Below are 20660 nucleotides of genomic sequence, written 5' to 3'. Positions count from 1 at the left end.
GGTTAAATTTGGCGTCTGTAGCACGTCATCTTCGTGGTGTATCAGTTTTAATGGCTGGTAGTGTAAATTGCAGTGAGCTAACGTGAGTGTCATCCGTAGCCTGACTAGAATTCCGGAAGCCGAGAAATCAAAGTAAGCAATTCCTTGGTCACCTCAGAATTAAATTAAACTCGAGTGTTGCTACGAAAGTTTTGAGTGTAATATGTGGTACTTGCAGGCCAAAACCCCACGGCTGCTGGTACTTCACTTGATTTCCAAAACCGAGGAAGCTCCCAGCTACCATAGTTATCGGCGTAGCGTCGGCCTCTCGCGTCGGAACCTAATTCACTCGTGCCGGGCTCTGGCCAGTGTAAGCGTTTCATCGCCACCGCTCCAGAAGGGAGAGCCAGCGCCAGGGGATGCGGGCCTCGGCCAGCAGGCCCTTGGCCGGGCGAAGAATTTGATTGGGCGAATCCTCTCGCAGCTAACACGCCGGCCGGTAATTGGAGCGCACCGCGAGATTGCAGGCCAGCTCTGGAGCCGACTGCCGGCTCCCTGCTCCGTGGCCCACACAGCCTCTTCCTATTTATTGCCCCCGCCGGCCGTGGCTGCCCCTTCAGCCCGTAAGTAGGCTTCCCGCAGCGCGTGTTCTGCCAGCGGGTCTACTGTACCCCTTCAACGTTCTGTACCCGTTTTTGACGCGAGAAGTACGCAGCACAGTCTGTTTTAAATTACTTTTAAACTGAACTTTAACGAACGAAATTGTGACGTGGCTCGCAGGTAAGCCTGTTGGCAAATCGATTTTGCAGAAATTTTGTCGAAATAAGCACCTAATAGATGGTATGCAAAACAACGATTTAAATATTAAGTCATTAACTAATGATGTAGAGGGTGGGAAAAATGACCATGTCCCGGAAAATATGTATAAGTAATAAGTAATGGCATCCGTCCATCCTTGAGGGATGATGGTATAACATGCTTGGTTCAGAGTCTGCAGCTTTTGCTGTGGCTAAAATGTCCCACTCGAGAATGGCAGCCCCTACTGCAGTTTGGACATGTGAAATTTGAGGGACGTCGAACAGAAGCAGCTCTGTCTCTTCACTTTGTCCTCTTCCTGATTTGTTGCTGTGTGCGTTCGTCCTCTGAGAGCTTGACGCCGTTGCGCACAGTTACTCGCTACTTGACACGGTCATCTGCAGTGCTTTCCCAGCGACTTGGATTGATTCTGGTCTTCGTCAGGTCTCTCTTGCAGACATCTTTGAAACGAAGATGCGGTCGTCCCACTGGCCTGACACCCTCCTGAAGTCCTCCGTACAGCAACTGTTTCGGTATCCGTTCAGGATCCATGCGCCTGACATGTCCCAATCATCTTAGACGTGAAAGACTTCGATGTTGGGTACTCTATCTCTCCAAGAGATCTGAAGGATCTTCCAGAGACAGCGGAGATGGAAGCTGTTGAGTCGAGATTCATGCCTAGAAAGAGTTGCCCATGTCTCACAGCTATAGAGAAGGGTGCTTATAACACAAGCGTTGTAGACTTTTAATTTCTAAAAGACGTATATCATGCACTTTAAGACAGACAACTCAGCTTATCTGCCACAAATATGGATGATGTAAGTTGTGTTGCTTCTTAAGGTGCATGAAATATTCTCTGGGCTAGTTTTATTTTTCCCAACCAGGATTACACTGCTCAAAATAAAAAAGGTTGTCAGTTTTGCAAACCCTGTATTTCTCTCCCATTGCAGAATATAAGTTCGAAATTGACTCTAAGGTACCTAGAAGCGTCGTCTGTAACGGTGGAAAAGCGTGGCCCCTTGCAAAGTCACCTTTGAATGGTCCCTAATCGTTCCATCCCGTATACCGGAGCAAACAACTGCGCCGTAGTGGTAATAAAAGAGCAGTGGGAGTATTTTCTAACTGTAGAGTTCCTTAATGCTCTGAGGCTTCCTTTTGGCTAGTCTGCTGATCACGATGTCCTGGGACAAAAAAAAATGGTTCAAATGGCTCTGAGCTCTATGGGACTTAACATCTGAGGTCATCAGTCCCCTAAAACTTAGAACCCTTTAAACCTAACCAACCTAAGGACATCACACACATCCATGCCCGAGGCAGGATTCGAACCTGCGACCGGAGCGGTCGCGTGGTTCCAGACTGTAGCGCCTACAACTGCTCGGCCACTCCGGCCTTCCGTCCTGAGACACCGTAATCTTTCTTGGTTACCGCCAACGAAGCTTTTTTTCGGAACTTTCGTAAACTCGAGCATTTCCGAAGTGAATACGTTTAAAATTTCAAATTGTTACAAGTGCTCAATAGTAGGGTTGTATCGAGTAGGACTAACTCGGGAAGGGTCATGACACGCGTCCCAAGAAACTGGAACATCCCGCAGTAATCGCTGCTTGTGGGAACATCAGCAGACAGCTATTACATCACTCCGCAGCCAGATTTGAACTAAAATTTCAATTTCAGTTAAGTGACCCTGGTCTGTAAACGACCCAGTCGAAAGTTACAAGTGAAAATCGTTCTGATACCACTGTCAGTGTAACTCAAGCACCGGTAAGATTGTATGGTAGGTAACTTTCAGAACAAGAAAACATAAAAAAGTCCACTAATTATTATCTATAAAATGATTACCTTAAGAGCTATCGGCCCTTTTTTAGTGGGAGAGATATGTTTCGCACCAGCTACCACCTTTTACAGTGGTATACCCAATAATCTTAGCAACAACAGTACCATTGCAAGTTATTCACTATCAGAAGTATCAGAATGAGTTTCCATTTTAAGTTTCGACTCGGTAATTTTCGAACCAGGTTCGTTTACCTCTCAGATTGATACGTTAACCCTCCTAGATAACAACTGAACGTTTGTAACATCATCACGTAATCATCTTCCGTATCTCTAATAGTGTCTTTAAGAATGTGAAAAATCTATTTCACATTGTATTTTGAGCCAGATATGATAACCTTTTTTTGAAAAACAGATGGAATTTTCCCGTCCGGTAAATAAATTAATAGTAGCCCTGAATAATTTCGCAGCAAAGACGGTCGAAACGTCTACTTAAAAAGTGCATATAGCATGCAAATGACGCTACCTAATCCACAAAAGGTTTTAGTCAAATTTAAAACTTTTTGCGTTATGCCACTCGAACTTTACATGCAAATGGAGCATCTATATTTTTATTTGCATTTATTTGCATGTAGGAGGAGGAATTAGTATAGGTACACCTGAATGAAGCAACGATATGTTCATTAGAAAATACGTTGCGCGCCAATGGATCTCTCCAAAGTTCCCTGTCGCTACGCGTTTCGAATAATGGCGTTCCTTTGTTTTGCGTTTTTTCAGTGTATTACTCTTATTATGTACGACATTTGAAGACATTATGTCATACAAAAAATTCATGTAAAAATTTTTAAAATCACATATACTATAGAATCTCTGTAATGCCTCTATGCACGTCGGAAGATCATTAGAATGCATTCTAAAAGAGCAGAATATTCACAATGTTACTGTTGCTGCTGCTGCTGTTGTTGTAATTGACCTTGTGACCGTCATTCCATAGCTGCTTTGATGCACATCTCCACACAAGGTTGTCCTCTCCACGCCTCTTCATCTCTGTCTAGCTACTTCTTTCATCCATTTGTGCCAGCTTATTGTATTGAAGTCTTGGTTTAACTCTACATTTTATATCCACCCCCTTGTTTCTTTTCTTTCTCCCCTAATGCTTTGTGGTTGCATTCTGTATTCGAATTCCGTCTCAGTGTCCTGTTCATATATAATATGAACAGGACACTGAGACGGAATTCGATCAACATAGTAAGAGAGAATAGAAATGGTTACTGAACTAAGATTGTCCTTACGTGTAAATGCATATTGTTCTTGACGACAGTGACATAAAATTTAAATTATAGTAGTTAGTGAGAAAAGTCTTTATGCATGCTGCACTTGTATCAGATATTTCCTTGCATCTACATCTTTTTTTTATGAATTTGGCCTGCTATGGACCATACAACTTAAGACTTATGGCGTTTCCTTTTCTTCCGTTCTTCCCAGTACTTCTCCATTTTCTCGCCAACTGCTCGTCTCTGCTCAGCTATCACACTCTCTTGGGTCGAAATTTTGGCTCATCTTCTTCATGGTTTGCGTTTTCTATCCTGACGTGATCCCTGTCACGTGTTATTTCTTCTGTAACACCTATTTTGTTGGGGTCTTTCTTTACTGCTTCTATCCATCCTACAGTTTTCTTCAGCTTACTAACATAATTAAAAATTTTCTTTGTAATCCATGTTTCTTCCATTCTCTTTAAATGTCCATAAAATTTTAGCGTCTCTTTCTCATTGTATCTGTGATCTTCTCTGCATTTTTGTAAAAGTCTTCATTTCTCCTTTTAATCCACCTACTTTTGTTAGTATTTTTCTCTCTCTTTTTTCTAGTTCTCCTAATTCGCCTCTCTTATTCAATGTTAGGCACTCTGATCCATACGTTGCTTGTGTCCTAATAACTGAATTATAATGTTTAATCTTCGCTTGTATGGATATTGATTTCTTATTGTAGTACTTTTGTGTTAATTTATATGCAAATTCTACCTTTTTTATTCTTTGTTCGTTTGTTGTGTTATCCAGTCCATTGGCTTGAATCCACTCCCCCAGGTATTTGAATCTATCAGCTCTTTTAACTTTTCCATACTTTGTTTTCACAAACTTTTCTATATTATGTGTTCTATATACTCGGTTTTTTTCATAGGATATTTTTAGCCCAGTCTGTTCAGCAATCTCATGGAACAGATCATGCATAACTGCTGTGTCTGCTCGGTTTTCAGTTATCAATGCCACATCGTCCGCAAGGGCTAAACATTTCACTTCACATTTGTATATATCTGCTGTCAAAAATGGTCAGTGAAAGGTACTTGTTACTGACGGTGCAATTGGACTAATGCGTCAGCAAAATACAGCAAATAAAGATTTATTTCATGAATAGCACTTAATTTTAGATCTCAGCGATTTCTTTTTTTTAATTGTAGGAAGTAGACGCAACATTTCATGTCTTCACCACATATAAAAACTATTATCATTTACTCATGAATGTGTCTTTACTGTAGCAGCAAATATATATGTCGACACTGAGAAAAAAGGGAAAAATGTATGTCAACAAACAGCTATTTTTAACCGGAATGGAAGAGAAATCAAAGAGAGGAAATTCTCTCATGTAGACTCGGAACGAAATTAAACGCCTGACAGCCGTGATTTATGCAGACTTTGACAAGTACGAAAATATAATTCCCTACACATTAAAGGCCGAGAAGCCGAAATCACGCGAGCTATCATTCCCGGCACCCGTCACGCCAGCGAGAAGAAACGGTGTGCCATGGAAAGGAAGCGGAAAGATATACTGCGCCGCCCTTTAACCGCATTTTTAAAGCCGAGAGCCGAGTCTTTCAAATGGTTAAACGCTGAACTCTGTCACCGCCTATTTCCGTTGCGTGTCTCATTGATTTTGAGGTATCAACTTCATACTACTTTGTTAAGTTTCTTGAATCGAATGACAATATAAAACGAAGTGACGGAGAAGACCAGATCTTAGTATGGTCCTCTTAGTAAAGTTATTCCTCTGTTTCCCAGTACCGCAAGTGGCACATTTCATGGTTACTTCTATAACTGAATTATGTCCACTGCATTTCTTACATTGGTTGTAGCTCCATTTCAGATCTGTTGAATATTCCGATGTTAATAGGACTGACCTTCAGTGCTACTTTCAGTCTTTCTGCATTTGGTTCTGCCATTCGTTACTCGATTGAATCAGTAGTAAAGTGTCAACAGTAAAACTGGAGCGGTCGAATTATTTTCCGTCGACACATACTCCTTCTTCTTCGACTTCGTAGTTCAAAGGTCTGAAAACATCATCTAGCACAATTTACAATCACGTAATAATTTTGAGCAATTATACCTTTGAGAGTTGATCAGTTTAAATACCTTGGATCGATAGCCACCCACGCAAAATAGATCTTTTGTGAAATGAAACAGAAATTAATAGCAAGCAAAAGAACCTATTTTCCATTTTAAAACCTATTTTAATCGAGACTCTTAATTCGGATCACCAAATTATTTATACACCACTCTTGAAGACCAGTGTTAACTTATGCAGGAACTTGACCATTAAAATTAAAAGGTACTGAAACTCTAGATCTCTTTGGGGGAAATGTTCTTCGATGAATGGTTGGTCTAAACTGTGGAAGAGGAAAATGGAGAAGGAGTTGTATACAGTCATGAGCTGTACATTGTATTTACAGATCCAGGTATCAGAAGAATAATGAAATAAACGAGACTGAGATGGGCATGTGGCACCGGTGAAATATTAAGTTGCTAAACGGCTATTATAAGGAAATCCATGGTGGAGAATGGGGCATGAAAAGATCGAGCATTGGTTTGTAATAAGAACTGCTGAAGATGCCAAGGTCCAAAATGAACTGTAGAGCTACAGAAGAAGAAGAAGAAGGAGGAGGAGGAGGAGGAAAACTGTCGAGAATATTTTTTAGTGGCTTGGAATCTCCCTGCATGGCCCAGTTTTGATTTTAAATTTATCGCCAACCTGGCCCTTCTTACATAAAAAGGATGTTAAAAAATGTTTCCGGTATTCTTACAGGAGATGGTAAGAAAAAAAGTAGACTACAATATATCCGGAAACAAATATTTGTTGAGGTGTAAGGCGTCTTACTTTGTGCCACGAACGGTCAGCACGTTCAATGGCGTGCCTGTCTTACTGTTGACAATCATTGATCGTTCCTCATTGGTTGTGCTTGCGTCCGTAATTAGTCCTCTGACTGGTGCTGTTTTCAGACATAACACAACTGAGGGCAGAAATTGTGGCTGACCGACCCATATCGCCACTCCCTTTACCAGATAAATTAGCAGGTGTTGTGTATCACCAAGTACTACGCGAGAAATTACTCTGGCTACTGGAGAGCGTCATTCTTGCATGAGGACAAAGGTAGCAATTTGCGACTGGCAGGGCACGAAGCTCAATTCCTGCGGTGCTAATAACTGACCTTAACACAAACGTGTAACGAGAAATGGACTAATGAAGATGGTCCAGTAGGATCACCAATTCATTCACCTGATCTTCCATTCATCAAATTTCTGACTACGCGAACATTTAAATACATTGTTGTATTTTACATTCATTGACGATCTGTATCTATTCGAGGACTCTCAGTCTCTCGTATGTAACCGACTACGAACACTAGGAGTCTGCACGAGTTCTTTGGGAAGGAGAGCTAAATGATGTGTAAGTAGTGGTAACGAAACTGTGCACCTGCTATGGTGTCATCAGGCAGTTGGCTGTAACAGGGAGCAATGGTAAATATCTTAACAAGTATTAGTTTGCTGACATATGTTTATAGGAGTTTCTTCAGTTTTGACCAATATGATCATGGCACACTTCTAATGGTATGCCTTCGGTTGTTCAACCGAGGTATTGATTCCACTTTTCTCCACGATATTTTGACGCCCGACTAATTTACCTTTTTTTCGTATCTTGAACTCCCATCACCTTCGGGCAAACTTCAATTCTTGTCTACGTGTAAGGTGACGGTTTGGTGGCAATTTATTTATTGGAGAATTGGAAGACCCACAGGGAGTGTTCATTAGCCTATCTTTGATCGTATTGATCTAGAAGATTCTATTCACACTGTTTGAGCTTAAGTCTTTGGAACTCTATGCCAGTGATGGCAGGGGCGTGGATTTGTTGTTCCTATTTGATCCAGTTGTCTAACAGTGCTACGTATCTGGTAGATCGTGTTGTGTAGAGCTGTTGACCGTTTCTGTATTGTTATGTCCAACAAAGCCCTGCGAGAGCCTAATACTTGTTCCCTTTAAAAACTCATTGAAAGCATTAGTTGCATTTCAAGGACTTCAACTGTAGTCATTAGGCCTCAAATGATAATTTAGGTTTCACTGAACCCTTATACAGGGTGTCCAAGAGGAAAGTTATTCTTGCAGACATTGGCTCTAATATGCATACCTTATGAAATATGAGCACTTCTTCAACTTCACTACTGTGAAACACATCTATTCTAGTTAGGAAACTTTCACAGCCCTTGATACACTCATCTTATAGCCCATATTTACTCGACAATTTTTTCTTGTTTTAGCGCGTACTACCTCCTCCCAGAATATGGAAAGCAAAGAGCTTGCATTAGAAGAGGTTTGTTCCACTGTATCTAAGACGGAGAACTGTTCATGACTCTTAAGATATCCATTTTAGAGCCAATGTTTACTGGAAGTTTTTGCTTTCAATGATTGTTCCTGTCATATGCATGAATGCTGACCTTTCTCCTGAGATATCCTGTATAGTCGGATATTCGTTGTCATTCTTACTTTGTCTTTGCTCTTTCCAGCGATTCCATTCCACGTGTTTATTTAAAAAAAAAGTGCTGGTCCAGAATTGCCCCCACATGCCAAACTGTTGGACTCCATATTATGTTACTATTTTGGGTTTTAAAATTGTCTGGTAAAGTTGGTGGCTTTTCACTGAAGTAGAAAGCAGTCGTCTACACTGTGTTTGACCTTACTTTGTGTTTTTGACACTATTCACTAGGTAGATAGTTATCGTTGGATCAGCGGATGTTGATCACGTAGATTCTGCCGGTAGATAAGAACGTTTATTATCCGCGAATTTGGCTACATACTGTGTCGTCCGCATTGTACTTAAACGACCAGTGACACGAAGGTTAGAAATTATGTGTAAAATTTGTTAAAAGTGTTTCAATTACAAATACTATATGAATACTGTGCTGATAATTTGCGCGCCTTGAGTTATGCTGCTCAAGACATGCACACAATCTTAACTTTAATACCTGACTTAGATATTCTCTTAAAGAGAAAATTGCACCTTTTAATGGGTAGATTACGCAGAATTTTAAATTTATTATGTGAAGACGGTTGCTAAAAATCACATTTTTGCTGCCCATGTAAGCCTACAGATTGGAAATCTGCAACTGGTCTCAGATTTCCTGGTGACAGCTATGGTCGTATAATAATGTACTGAGTGATCAAAAAGTCAGTATAAATTTGAAAACTGAATAAATCACATGATAATGTAAATTGAAACTCACAAATTGACACACATGCTTGGAATGACATGGGGTTTTATTAGAACCAAAAAAATACAAAAGCTCAAAAACTGTCCGACAGTTGGCGCTTCATCTGATCAGAATAGCAATAATTAGCATAACGAAGTACGACAAAGCAAAGACAATGTTCTTTACAGGAAATGCTCAATATGTCCACCATCATTCCTCAACAATAGCTGTAGTCGAGGAATAATGTTGTGAACAGCACTGTAAGGCATGTCCGGAGTTAATGATGAGGCATTGGCGTCGGATGTTGCCTTTCATCATCCCTAGAGATGTCGGTCGATCACGATACACTTGCGACTTCAGGTAACCCTGAAGCCAATAATCGCACGGACTTAGGTCTCGGGACCTGGGAGGCCAAGTATGGCGGAAGTGGAGGTGGAGCAGACAATCGTCACCAAACAACGTGGCCAAGAGATCATTCACGCGTCTAGCAATATGAGGTGGAGCGCCATCCTGCACAAACATCGTACGTTCCAGCAGGTGTTTATCAGCCAGGCTGGGGATGATGCGATTCTGTAACATATCGGCGTACCTCTGACGGTAGCAGCCATCTGTCGGACATTTTGTAAAATTTGTTTTTTTTTTCTTTTTGTTTCTATTAAAACCCCATGTCATTCCAAGTATGTGTGTCGATTTTTACCTCTCTATCTACAATATTCCGTGATTTAATAAGTTTCCAAATTTGTACTGACTTTTTGATCACCCGGCATATGGTAATACGCGAATACTAGAATATGTGACATCATACAGACTTAAGTAGATAACTCTAGTCGACGCCTTCCATTATTTTTAAAGGTGCGACTGTGCACACAGTGACAGCCATTCGCTCACGCCAGGGAATTTTCACACACAAGCACCGCGAGTTCAGAGCATTGATGTCGAGTCCTTTCTAGTAAGAATTGTTTTTAAGTCTCGACAGCGGCGCAACAAAGCCTCGCGGAAAATTCGACCGCCAACGAATTGCCGGGAAAGCGTCATTTGTGCGGGAGCCAGAACACAAGCGGCAGGGGGCCCTTCTCCTTTTATTTCGCCTCTCCCCGGTTCCTGAGGGGATCGCACAGACGGCGGAGGCTTAATTCCATCCCAGCAGCTCCCCACAGGTTCACGTGGGACGGCAGCGACGCGGACGCAGACGTAGACGCGCGAATTGAAAAGGAGGCCGCAATCTGGCGGTCGGAGCATTGTGGCGCGTGTTTCCTTTGAGGGCATTGTGGGCGGTCGTGGGCGGCACCTGGCCGGGTCCTCGCTGGCTCGAGCCCTACCTCCCCTCACCACCCCCACCCCCACCCCCTCCCACCTGCCCTCACTCCCAGGAATCGCCTCTCGTCCGGTGGCTCCACCTAGCTGCCGACCGCAACCTTCCGCTTGTTTCAGAAAGCTCTCCACACCCTTTTCTTCCTTATCGTTTTTGTTCACTCGTCTCACTATGCCATTCTTTCCGCTCTCATTATCCTACTGACTGCAGCAGCACACCTGCTCCTGGGAAGCCATAGTGGACTAGGGATATTCGATAATCATCGCGATTTACGTAGTGTGTTGGTGTGTAGGCACAGATATTTCAGTTTCCAGTTTGGGAATTCAATAATGATTTAAACAAAAATGAACTTTTAATGGAGCACTTTTTAAATTGGAGAAAAAGTTTAACATAATTGCATGTTCAGAAAAATCTGAAATAGATGTAAGAATTAACAAAATGGAAAGAGCATATGGTTTGACCAAAAATATTTACAACAAGAAATGTATATCTAGAAAAACAAAACTAAAACACTACACCACAGTGGTACGACCAGAATGTTTATATGGATCTTAATGCCTAACGATGAACTATAAGATGGATAAACTAGAGGTACTGGAAAGAAGGATTATTAGAAAAATAATGGGTGCAATGAAAATTGCAGATGGTTGGAAAATGAGAAGGAATGAGGAGATCTACAAAAATATAGAGAAAATATCTAAAGTAATGGCCAAACAAAGATTAACCTTTCTTGGACATCTCTACCGAATGGATGGAAATAGACTAACAAAATAAATACCCCTATATTTCTGGAAGAAATCGACAATAGCATGGATTACAGAAGTAAGAAAAGATCTTGAAAGAAACAGCACCAAAGGATCAGAAACAGCACAAAGAAACCGTTTTAAATACAAAACACTTAGTTTGAAAGGCTTTCAAAGCAGAAGAAATAAAAAATCGGGAACAACATGAGCAGGAGAAAGGATGAGACTTCATGGGGAGAAAATGAGGGAATACTGGTAAAATAGGGTATGGAAATGCTTTTAAGATTTGAAACGAAACCATGCAGTTAAGGACATCAACTACTTTTCGCATCATTCAGTAAGTAATGTAATATTAAGAATGGGAATTATGCATGCACCAGTTGTGTATTGCTCATGACCCTTGCATTTAGTTCTAAACTTGACTGTGTTTTTGTAGCTACCGAAGATTCGCAGTTACAAATCTTCAGACCCTTCTGTATGGGGTTAGGAATCTTTATGGGGATAGGACATAATCTAATAGACATTTTACTCCAATTTAGAAACACGGTATACTAAAAATTGTTTCTTATGCAAATAATGATTTCCTGTTTCTTAGTCTTGTGTGTGTGAAATTGTTCAATGGATTTCAAAGAAGAATTTACAACAGAGATGCGTCGTAATTTCGGGTTTTATTTCTGCTTCTCTTCACCTGCTTCAACCAAAAAGTTCGTGAGTGATTCGAGGTAACATGACAGCTTACGAGCATTTCTTGTTCCTGAGAATCAGCGACGACTGGGACAGGAATGGCGGCGGTACACAAAGTACCCTCCACCACATACCAGAGAAGAAAGCGAGTTAAGACAGTTTTTTCATCAACTTCGGAGCTATGATAAAAGTTTCAAGTCTGTAGCTCATCAAGAAATTACAGTGCTGAACGAAGAACCTTCCGTTAAACAGCAGAAGAGAAAGCAAGTTAATATTGAATTATCATCCAGCACTGAGCTGTGTTTACAATTTCAAGTCATTTGCTCGCCGGAAAGTTAATACAGAATCATCTGCAATATTTGTACCGAGCAGGTAGACAAGAAGGCTGTATCCATATCCTGTTTCTATCCCCCCCCCCCCCCCTCAACCCACGCTTCTCTCTGCTCAGCTGTGCCTGTCCAACTGTCGTATAGCATACAGCCTGCAACATATTCTGATACTACCCACGCAACATGCCGGTCCTGCAGGGCAGCGAATATGTCAGGTATTAGTAGCAAATTCAATCCTTCCCTCATTCATATTGGAGTTATGTGGAAGACAGTTACTTGCAATGTCATCCAGATCTGATCTATGTTTAAAATTTCACATTTCTAACTGAAGGGAAGCTAGTTTCAAATAAACTGTAAAATTTGTACTGAACAGATAGAAAAGGAACTGACATAACAAAAGATGCTAAGAATCGTTATTTGAGTTACAAGAACGAAATCTTTGAAACATCGTAACATCAGAGTTAAAGACAAAATATCGACCTTCGATGTTGACCAATTAACGCCAAGCCACTTGTTACCACTGTCATAACTCTTTCACCATTTAAACTATTTTTTTTTAATATTTCTCTCAAAGATTCCAGTGCAACACATTTGCAATTTGCAGAACATAGCTGGGGGGGGGGGGGGGCAGGAGAGTGGAGGGGAGGAGCAAATATTTGAACTAACAGAGTCAGCAACATTGGCTATTGTTGCAGCTATGTGTGGACTTACTGCCATTAATTGTTCAAGCAGGTCGTGCTTTCGTGGTGTCAAGTAGTTTATGCAAATCGTTGATATGTTACGGGAAAACAGAGAAAACAACTCTGATTTATGCAGTGATTATGTAAAATAACATAAGAAAAGAACTATTTCCAAACTGCACCAGATACGGACCTTTCATTGCTGCTTATTTATTGTCTGAGTGATACTATAGAGCTTAATCAAGGTCCATTAGAAGTGTGGAACTCTATCATTATAATTACGTATCCAAAGCTGCAAAAAACTACACCTAAGTATTTAAGCTTTATAACATTACCATCATCAGCGCACTGTGAAAGACCGATCTCAAGAGTAGGATACGCTCTGTGTCAACAACGCAGGAAACTGAAGGACAAATTTTCCTCTAAAACGTTATTTGTTCAGACTCTTGACAAAAATTGTGGAATATATAGAGTTAATAACTCCGTATTGATTGAATAACTAATGTAATATTACATGTATTTCTAGGTTGCCTTTTACATCACTCCAAACATTTTTCATTTAATGTCTGTATTGAAAATATCGATATTTTAGACTATCGATGTCAAGGCGTCTCTGATAAAACCCAATTGGGGATCAATGATTCGTCAACATCACAGTCAGTGGACTGACAAACCAGTCCAATTTCTACGAAGTAAAGGGAACGGTTTCACTCTCCTAAGGGCTCAGTGGTAATTTTCAGACATAAAGTACTGTGGGCTATTTTTAAGTAGACTGCTTTCCACATTAACTTTTACATCTATACATATACTCCAGAAGCCACCTTCTGGTGTGTGACGGAGGGTACTTAAGATACCTTTACCACTTCCCTTGTTCCCTGTTGGATTCGCGAGTTATTTGTGGGAAAACGCATGTGAGTAAACATCCGCATGAGGTCTGATTTCTCACATTTTCTCATCGTTATCATTCCGTGACACGTACGTGGCGGGAAATAATTGATTGCCCGACTCTTGTTTGAACGTTAGTGTTGCGGAACTAGGATTTGGAGTGGTGCTGCTGGTTTTCGGAGTGTGTACAAATTCCAAAGACACCAACAAATTCCAGTGGACAAGACCACCCCGCAAAAGGTATGCTCCCATTTCTCGTTCACAATAAAATCAGTCATTTAATGAAATACAAGGTACGGTCCACCCACAATTAAAACACCAGCACGGTGTTACAAAATATAACCTCCAATAATTATTCTCGCTGCTGAACGTTGTAGTTGAATAACTATTTCAAGAATGACAGATTTATTTCTTTAATGATTTTTAAAAGGAGTTACGAGTCCTTGAACTACCTCAGAAACAAACTCAAATCGTGTACTTATAACAATCAGCATCACGCTGTCACTTCTGCCTACTAGTGTCTCCATCACAAAATACCAAAAACTCTCAGATTGGTCACACCTTAATAATTATTAGCTAAGTGTGCCAAAATATACAGTAACTAACGTTAACATTGTCACCCTCTGTCCAACAATCCGATAGTCAATTTACGTAAATCTGCTATATGATGACCAACAGCGAGTAGCACAGATCTGAATAAAACTTACGCCCACTGGCAAGCAGCTAATTAAACACAGCTACACAAATTACGTGAGCGCTGGCTCACTGGGAAATCAAGCGAATTTATATCAATTCCGGATCGTGATTGACACAGGAATAACCATCTTCGCAAACAAATCAGCAACCGAATAATAATATGCGGCCACAAGACACAAGAGCGTTGTCTTGTTATACAAAGTTTGCCTTCGCAGAAACTGAAGGCAATCGGTAAAGACACAAAACAGTTCGTTGGTGACAAGTCCAGACGGCGGATCCGACTCGGCGCGGCCCGGCACGTGACAGACTCTTCACGTGCCGCCTCCGTCACTCTAGGCGATGCGTGGGTGCTTGTTTCCTGCTGATCCAAGGAGGGCTTACCGCATCTATGGCCCCTAGCCGGTTGCGTAGCGCCCCAGCTTTTGCGGCGCCCCGTGCATAGTCAGTCAGTCAGCTGTGACTCCAGCAGAGGAAGGATAGTACCGTCACAATAAGCTTTAGATATCTCCACAGTAAACCTCTTTTCTCATTTCTGCTACTGGAATTTTTTAGCCATCCTTGTCATACTCTCGCACCGGCTAGACCAGTCGCTCCTAACATTTCTTAGCCCATTACCGCATCTCCCTCATCCACCCCCCCCCCCCCCCTCGTTGGCTTCTTTTGTCCCCCTCATTATATACTTTTCTTAGCATACTTTTGTTTTTAAAATGATGAAAGGTGAATAATATTTAGTTTGTGTGTGTGTGCGATGAAAGGTGAATGATATTTAGTTTGTATGTGTGTGCGTCGTGTGTGTGTGTGTGTGTGTGTGTGTGGGTGTGTGTGTGTGTGTGTGTGGGTGGGTGGGTGGGTGGGTGGGTGTGTGGGTGGGTGGGTGTGGGCGGGTGGGTTGGTGTGTGTGTGTGTGTGTGTGTGTGTGTGTGTGTGTGTGTGTGTGTGTATTAAAATGAATGAGAAATTTGGAATTTTGTACATCGCAAGTGCTATCCACAACTCCTCTAGAATGCAGTCTAGCTACCCACATTGAGAGTATACACGTGTTACGAAACACGCTTCCTGTGCATTACTCCTACCATAGTACCAGGCTATCAATTAATTCATTTCTCTGTTCGACGCGAGTGGTGAGGCAATTTGACCGCTGTGGCCGAGCGGTTCTAGGCGCTTCAGTCTGGAACCGCGTGACCGCTACGGTCGCAGGTTCGAATCCTGCCTCGGGCATGGATGTGTGTGATGCCCTTAGGTTAGTTAGGTTTAAGTAGTTCTAAGTTCTTGGGGACTGATGCCCTCAGATGTTAAGTCCCATAGTGCTCAAAGCCATTTGAACCATTTTGAAGAGGCAATTTCTGGACTATCGCAGGTGCTATCTAAAACTGGACAAGACATTTTCTTGAGATATTTAGTTCTTTGTTACTTATATGTCTCACCTTTATCGCCAGCGACTTTCAGGACAAAGTACAACATTTGTTTGTAATGGGTGGGCTATGTGAGTAACCTCTAACCTTCACCGCATTAATAATGGATAACGTATGTAATCAGCATCAAAGTCTTACGAAATTGTGATAATAGTAATGAACTGATGATCTGTCGAAAAATTTGGCCCCTCAGAAAATTTCGTTTTACCCCTCAGGGAGTAATTTGCCCCAGTTTGAGAACCGCTGGACTAGACGATACCGCCACGAAACTTTCGCTATTCTTTGACGTCTTCCCTGCATCTTTTATTAGCCTTCACTGATGACCGATACTGAAGAACATCCTAAATTTGCTAGTCCATATCTTTCGTGGATGAATTACGCTTCGTTACGATTCTTCCAATGAATTTTTGTCTGTCCTCTGCTCTTCCTTCAATCAGCTTCCCGTGTTCATACAAGTTTAAGTTGCTCTAGACGTGATTGATGTTGTCACCAGTACCTCGCCGCAAATAAAGTAGTCGAACGTTAATGAAGTGTTTCGACGTAATGTGTTACATTTATTCACCTTCAGGACGAATTGCGAATCTCTGCACGATTCATGGATCCTCCACAGGTCTTCCTGCGCTCCGCTACGGTTTTCTAGAGTTGCAACGTCAGCGGAGAGATTGGAGTTTCCTACATTGTCCACTAGACCGTTTATACAGGGTAATTAAGCTGGCCGACCGGTTCTAGGCGCTACAGTCTGGAACCGCGCGATCGCTACGGTCGCAGGTTCGAATCCTGCCTCGGGCATGGATGTATGTGATGTCGTTAGTTTTAAGTAGTTCTAAGTTCTAGGGGACTGATAACCTCAGATGTTAAGTCCCATAGTGCTCAGAGCCATTTTTTTTTTATTAAGCTGACGTTACATACTGATGTTACACGTGCCGCAGCGCCTAAAATATCACTTGCATGATTTTCATATTCTGTCGCTCACTACGCGGAAATTATAACCTTACAGAAAAAATGAACAGGGTCCTTGTGTAGTAAATTTAATGTACTTAAATTTTGTAGTGAGACGCGTTTTCGCTAGCGCGCGTAGTTTTCGAATTATTCAGGAAAAACGAATGATCGTCTGCTTCAACGCATTGTTTTTAATAACCTAAAAATTGTGGTCTCCAGCGAAAATATATACCAGCACAAACCCTAACTACATTAAATCATTAAATTTCCTATGAAAAGGTCCTTTTCATGTTTTGTGTGAGCGAGAGAGTATTAAAATCTCGCATATGGTTTTTGAAGGCATTGCGGTCATTCTCCATAAAACGAACTTCTAGATTTTCTCGCTTTAACGTATTTTTATATTAGACACTACGCTTCACTTTCGTACAGTGATAAATTTTATCATGATTTTCCCCAAATCTAATGCGATTTATGTAATGCCTTATTTACAATGCTACCAGCAAATGATGCACAGATAATTTCAATATTTGCTTACTTGATGAGTGGTTGTAATATAAACGTACGTTATACAGTTGAACGACTCCACATCTTCAAATTCAGAACATTCTTGACAGCTGTCGGTCATTGCCTTTGACTACTAGCTTTATTTTCAATCAACACGACCATGATTTCGGCTGAAGGGCTATTTTCCAGCGAAAAGTGCTCAAGCACAGGTTTAAACAAAGTAATTTGACCATATGTCAACTGATTTTTAGCCATTTGGCGTGTCTTACAGTTTGAAGTAAGTTTAAAACAATGACCGAATAGTTGCGTTGTCCAGAGGAAAATTCTGGAGGACATCGTTGAAATCTGTGAATCAAAAACAAGTTAACGGCAGGAGAAGAGATGATATTTAATGCTATTCTTTATGTCAGACACTCACCATAATTAACGATTCACCATATAGCTGTTCGCTCGGCTATTTATTTTTTTTTTTTCCCCTCAGCAGTTCCACAGTTTCGTTTCTTAAACAGCTTATTACTTTCCCGTTTGTACGATCAGAATTGTGGACATCAATCGTGATTCAGATTTATCCACGCCGTAACTAATACACTTCTACCGGCAAGCCGGAATGCGAGTTTTATCAGGTTTCCTAAGCTTATATAAGAAACTACTGAAATGGTACGCAACCATCGCCTCATAAAATACGACACACAAACAGTTAAAATACGATAATAAACAGAAAAAAATTATACAGTTACCAGGCACATGGTACACACACCTTCTATACTTTAAATGGCGACTGTCATCTGGCACCGGATCACAAAGTTAAAATAAATTTGTGAGAGCTGGGTAAGCACCGAGCCATACGACGGAGTAAACGCAAGGAGAGAGGAGACAGCTAAAGCACAGTTATTTCCATTACGAGAGACATTTATCTGCTAAGCAAATTTAATCTGTTGAGAACATTTTCAGTGACTGATTTTTGTGTTTTCTTCTTTGTTTGCAGAGCACTACCACATATTCGTCGGCGACCTGAGTCCAGAAATAGAGACACAGACGCTTAGAGAAGCCTTCGCCCCTTTCGGTGAAATTTCGTAAGTACCGCCATGGAGCGCAGCTGCTATTTTGAAATGCTGGTTTAATTTGAATAATGTATCATTAGAGGTAATGCCAGTCTGCTCCCGTTACTACGTGTTGCGCATACTTAATTGAACGGTCGGAACAGGACCGCAGTACCAATCCGCGGGAAGCACAGTGATGGCGCGGGGAGTGGAGGGGTGTGTTGGACGGTTGTGGAGGGGGGAAGGGAGGGAGGGGGGATTGAGGTGGTGATGCGCATGCGCGCGCTGATTGCGCTACCAACCGCCTGAGCTGTTTAGTAATTAATTGCCACACTCGCGTTGGCAGTTTCTGGGCTCGAGCGGAACACAGTGGCGGAAGATCTGTAATCCCCGTTCTCTTTTGAACTTCTTTCCGTTCAATTAGCCGCCTGGCACAGCCGGCGGGCTCTCCATTTAGCCGCTCGGAGCCACTTGATTTGCTGATAGAGCGACCTATTTATGCGGTCTGAGCCGCTACGCGCCACGTCATCAAGTGTGAATGGCCGTCGCGCGACGGATGTGCGTCACGGGCCCGTTCGTCCTTTTGATTGGACACGGTGCTGACAGGGACATCCCGCAGATTTTGGGGACGGATTTGACGCGTCAGACGCAGCGGCGTGTCGATACTCGGAAACAGTTAATCGAATCACGGGGCTGAGAACCTGAAACGCCTCTTTTTCTCGCCCGATAAGACTTTCCTGGTGTAATTATTTGATGATTTGCTAATGAAGAGGTGCGACTCACTCTGTCAGGATTCGTTAGGCTTTCGGCTAAAGAGAAGCGTATTTTATTTCAAGAAAATATTTTACAAGGTTTGGTAGTATAACGTTTTGAAGGAACAGATATTGCGACTTATTTCTGCCGCGGGTAATAAAATTAGTTTTCGGCAGTTAGTAAAGCACAGCTTAGAGACGTTACTAGAAAATAATTTTGTACCACTGTCAGCGTGAAGCGATTGCTTGGATCGCGTATTGCAAAGGTTCTCAACCTTTCCCAACCCACCGCCGAATTTTAGGAAAAAAGCACTATCCATAAATGAACAGCAAGAAGTTTTGCAACTAGCATTGATCACAACACCTTCTTCAAATAATTATTCGATGGCCTCAGTTTTAATCTAAGAATCTCTTATTACAGAAATTCGGAAAGATCTGGAGAGGTATAATGGAACATTAAATGGTGAAGTTGTGAACTGCGCGTGTACTACTCGTTTACTGCGCACTTGCGTCAGATAGGGTGCATCGTCAGATGTACGAAGGAAAGCCAGTGGCATAAAAAAAGGCATCTTATACACGATAAGGAAAGTGTTGTGTACTCTCAATAAAAATGCTGTAAGGGTTAAAGCTACACTTATAAGCAGACTAATCTTGGTTGTAAGTAATTTTAAACGCTTTTTTCTCTTTTCTTTACACACAAACATGCAGTAATTTTTGAATTTACATGTTTCTACATCGCGGCCTTGGGATTATCGCCCGGGACATTAGCGGGTGGCCGTTAACGCTTCCTAAATTTCTATGGACCAAAACCGAACCTCCTCCCCCCGCATACCACATGATAGCCCACCCATGAGAAACGCCGATCTATTCGAAAAGAGACTATCGAATCTTCTTGCTCCCGCGATACACTGCTGCATTTGAATATGTTAACAGCGTTGTCTCTTACGTGAAGTTGCATAGGGAAGGTCTATAGCAAATCCTAACAGTCTGCACTCTATGGTTCTCCGTATTTCTTCGCTGTAGGTCGGGAATGGTTAGCTAAGTTCAACAGCGAAAGTCTGTGTGATCATGCAGATCGCGACTAATGTCTCTAGAATAATGTTCAAAGTCCTTAAGACAAAAGGAAGCGATCTTATTTATTTGTTAACTGAAATAAGGAACTTACAGGGTGCACAAATTATAACTTCTCTGGAAAATATTTCACGCACTTTAAGGTAGGCAATCCAGCTTACATTTTCCACCCCAGTTGCAGATGGCGTAGTCTGGGTTGCATATCTTACGGCACACAAGTATTTTCCGGGACAGTACTACTTTTCGTGCCCTAAGTGTGTCGATATGGTAAAATCAATGCCACGTAGGGGCCAGTAAAGTTAGAGTACTCGTATATCGTGAAATAAGTCGGTAATTTCAACATCAGAGAGTACATAATCTTGTTCGCTAACGAACATAGCGATTTATTTGCTGCTGTTATTCTTTGCTAGATTTCCGACGTGAAACGAAGTATTTCATAATTTTATTCTGTAGCGAACAACAACGAATAACCTGCCTGCCTCGTACAGGGAGAGGCAATTTAAAGTGCTTTTGACCTTTTGAGTTTTAATTTCATCATCGGAATATCTGTTTTTAGTGATGTAG

At 41.6% G+C, this 20660-nt stretch overlaps 1 protein-coding gene across 2 annotated transcripts in view; it reads left to right on the top strand.

Moving 5' to 3' along the window:
• LOC126365912 (cytotoxic granule associated RNA binding protein TIA1-like) overlaps positions 1-20660 on the top strand; it is a 1308360-nt gene that overhangs the window by 474882 nt on the left and 812818 nt on the right. For both annotated transcript variants that reach the window (XM_050008648.1, XM_050008649.1), the window contains exon 2: positions 18219-18306. In XM_050008648.1, coding sequence (XP_049864605.1) covers positions 18219-18306 — 88 coding nt within the window. The remainder of the gene's footprint in view (positions 1-18218; positions 18307-20660) is intronic.

This window comes from Schistocerca gregaria, chromosome 4, assembly GCF_023897955.1.
Source record: "Schistocerca gregaria isolate iqSchGreg1 chromosome 4, iqSchGreg1.2, whole genome shotgun sequence".
NCBI lineage: Eukaryota > Metazoa > Arthropoda > Insecta > Orthoptera > Acrididae > Schistocerca > Schistocerca gregaria.
Note: the sequence above shows the minus strand (reverse complement) of the source record. Positions and strands in the feature narration are given on the sequence as shown.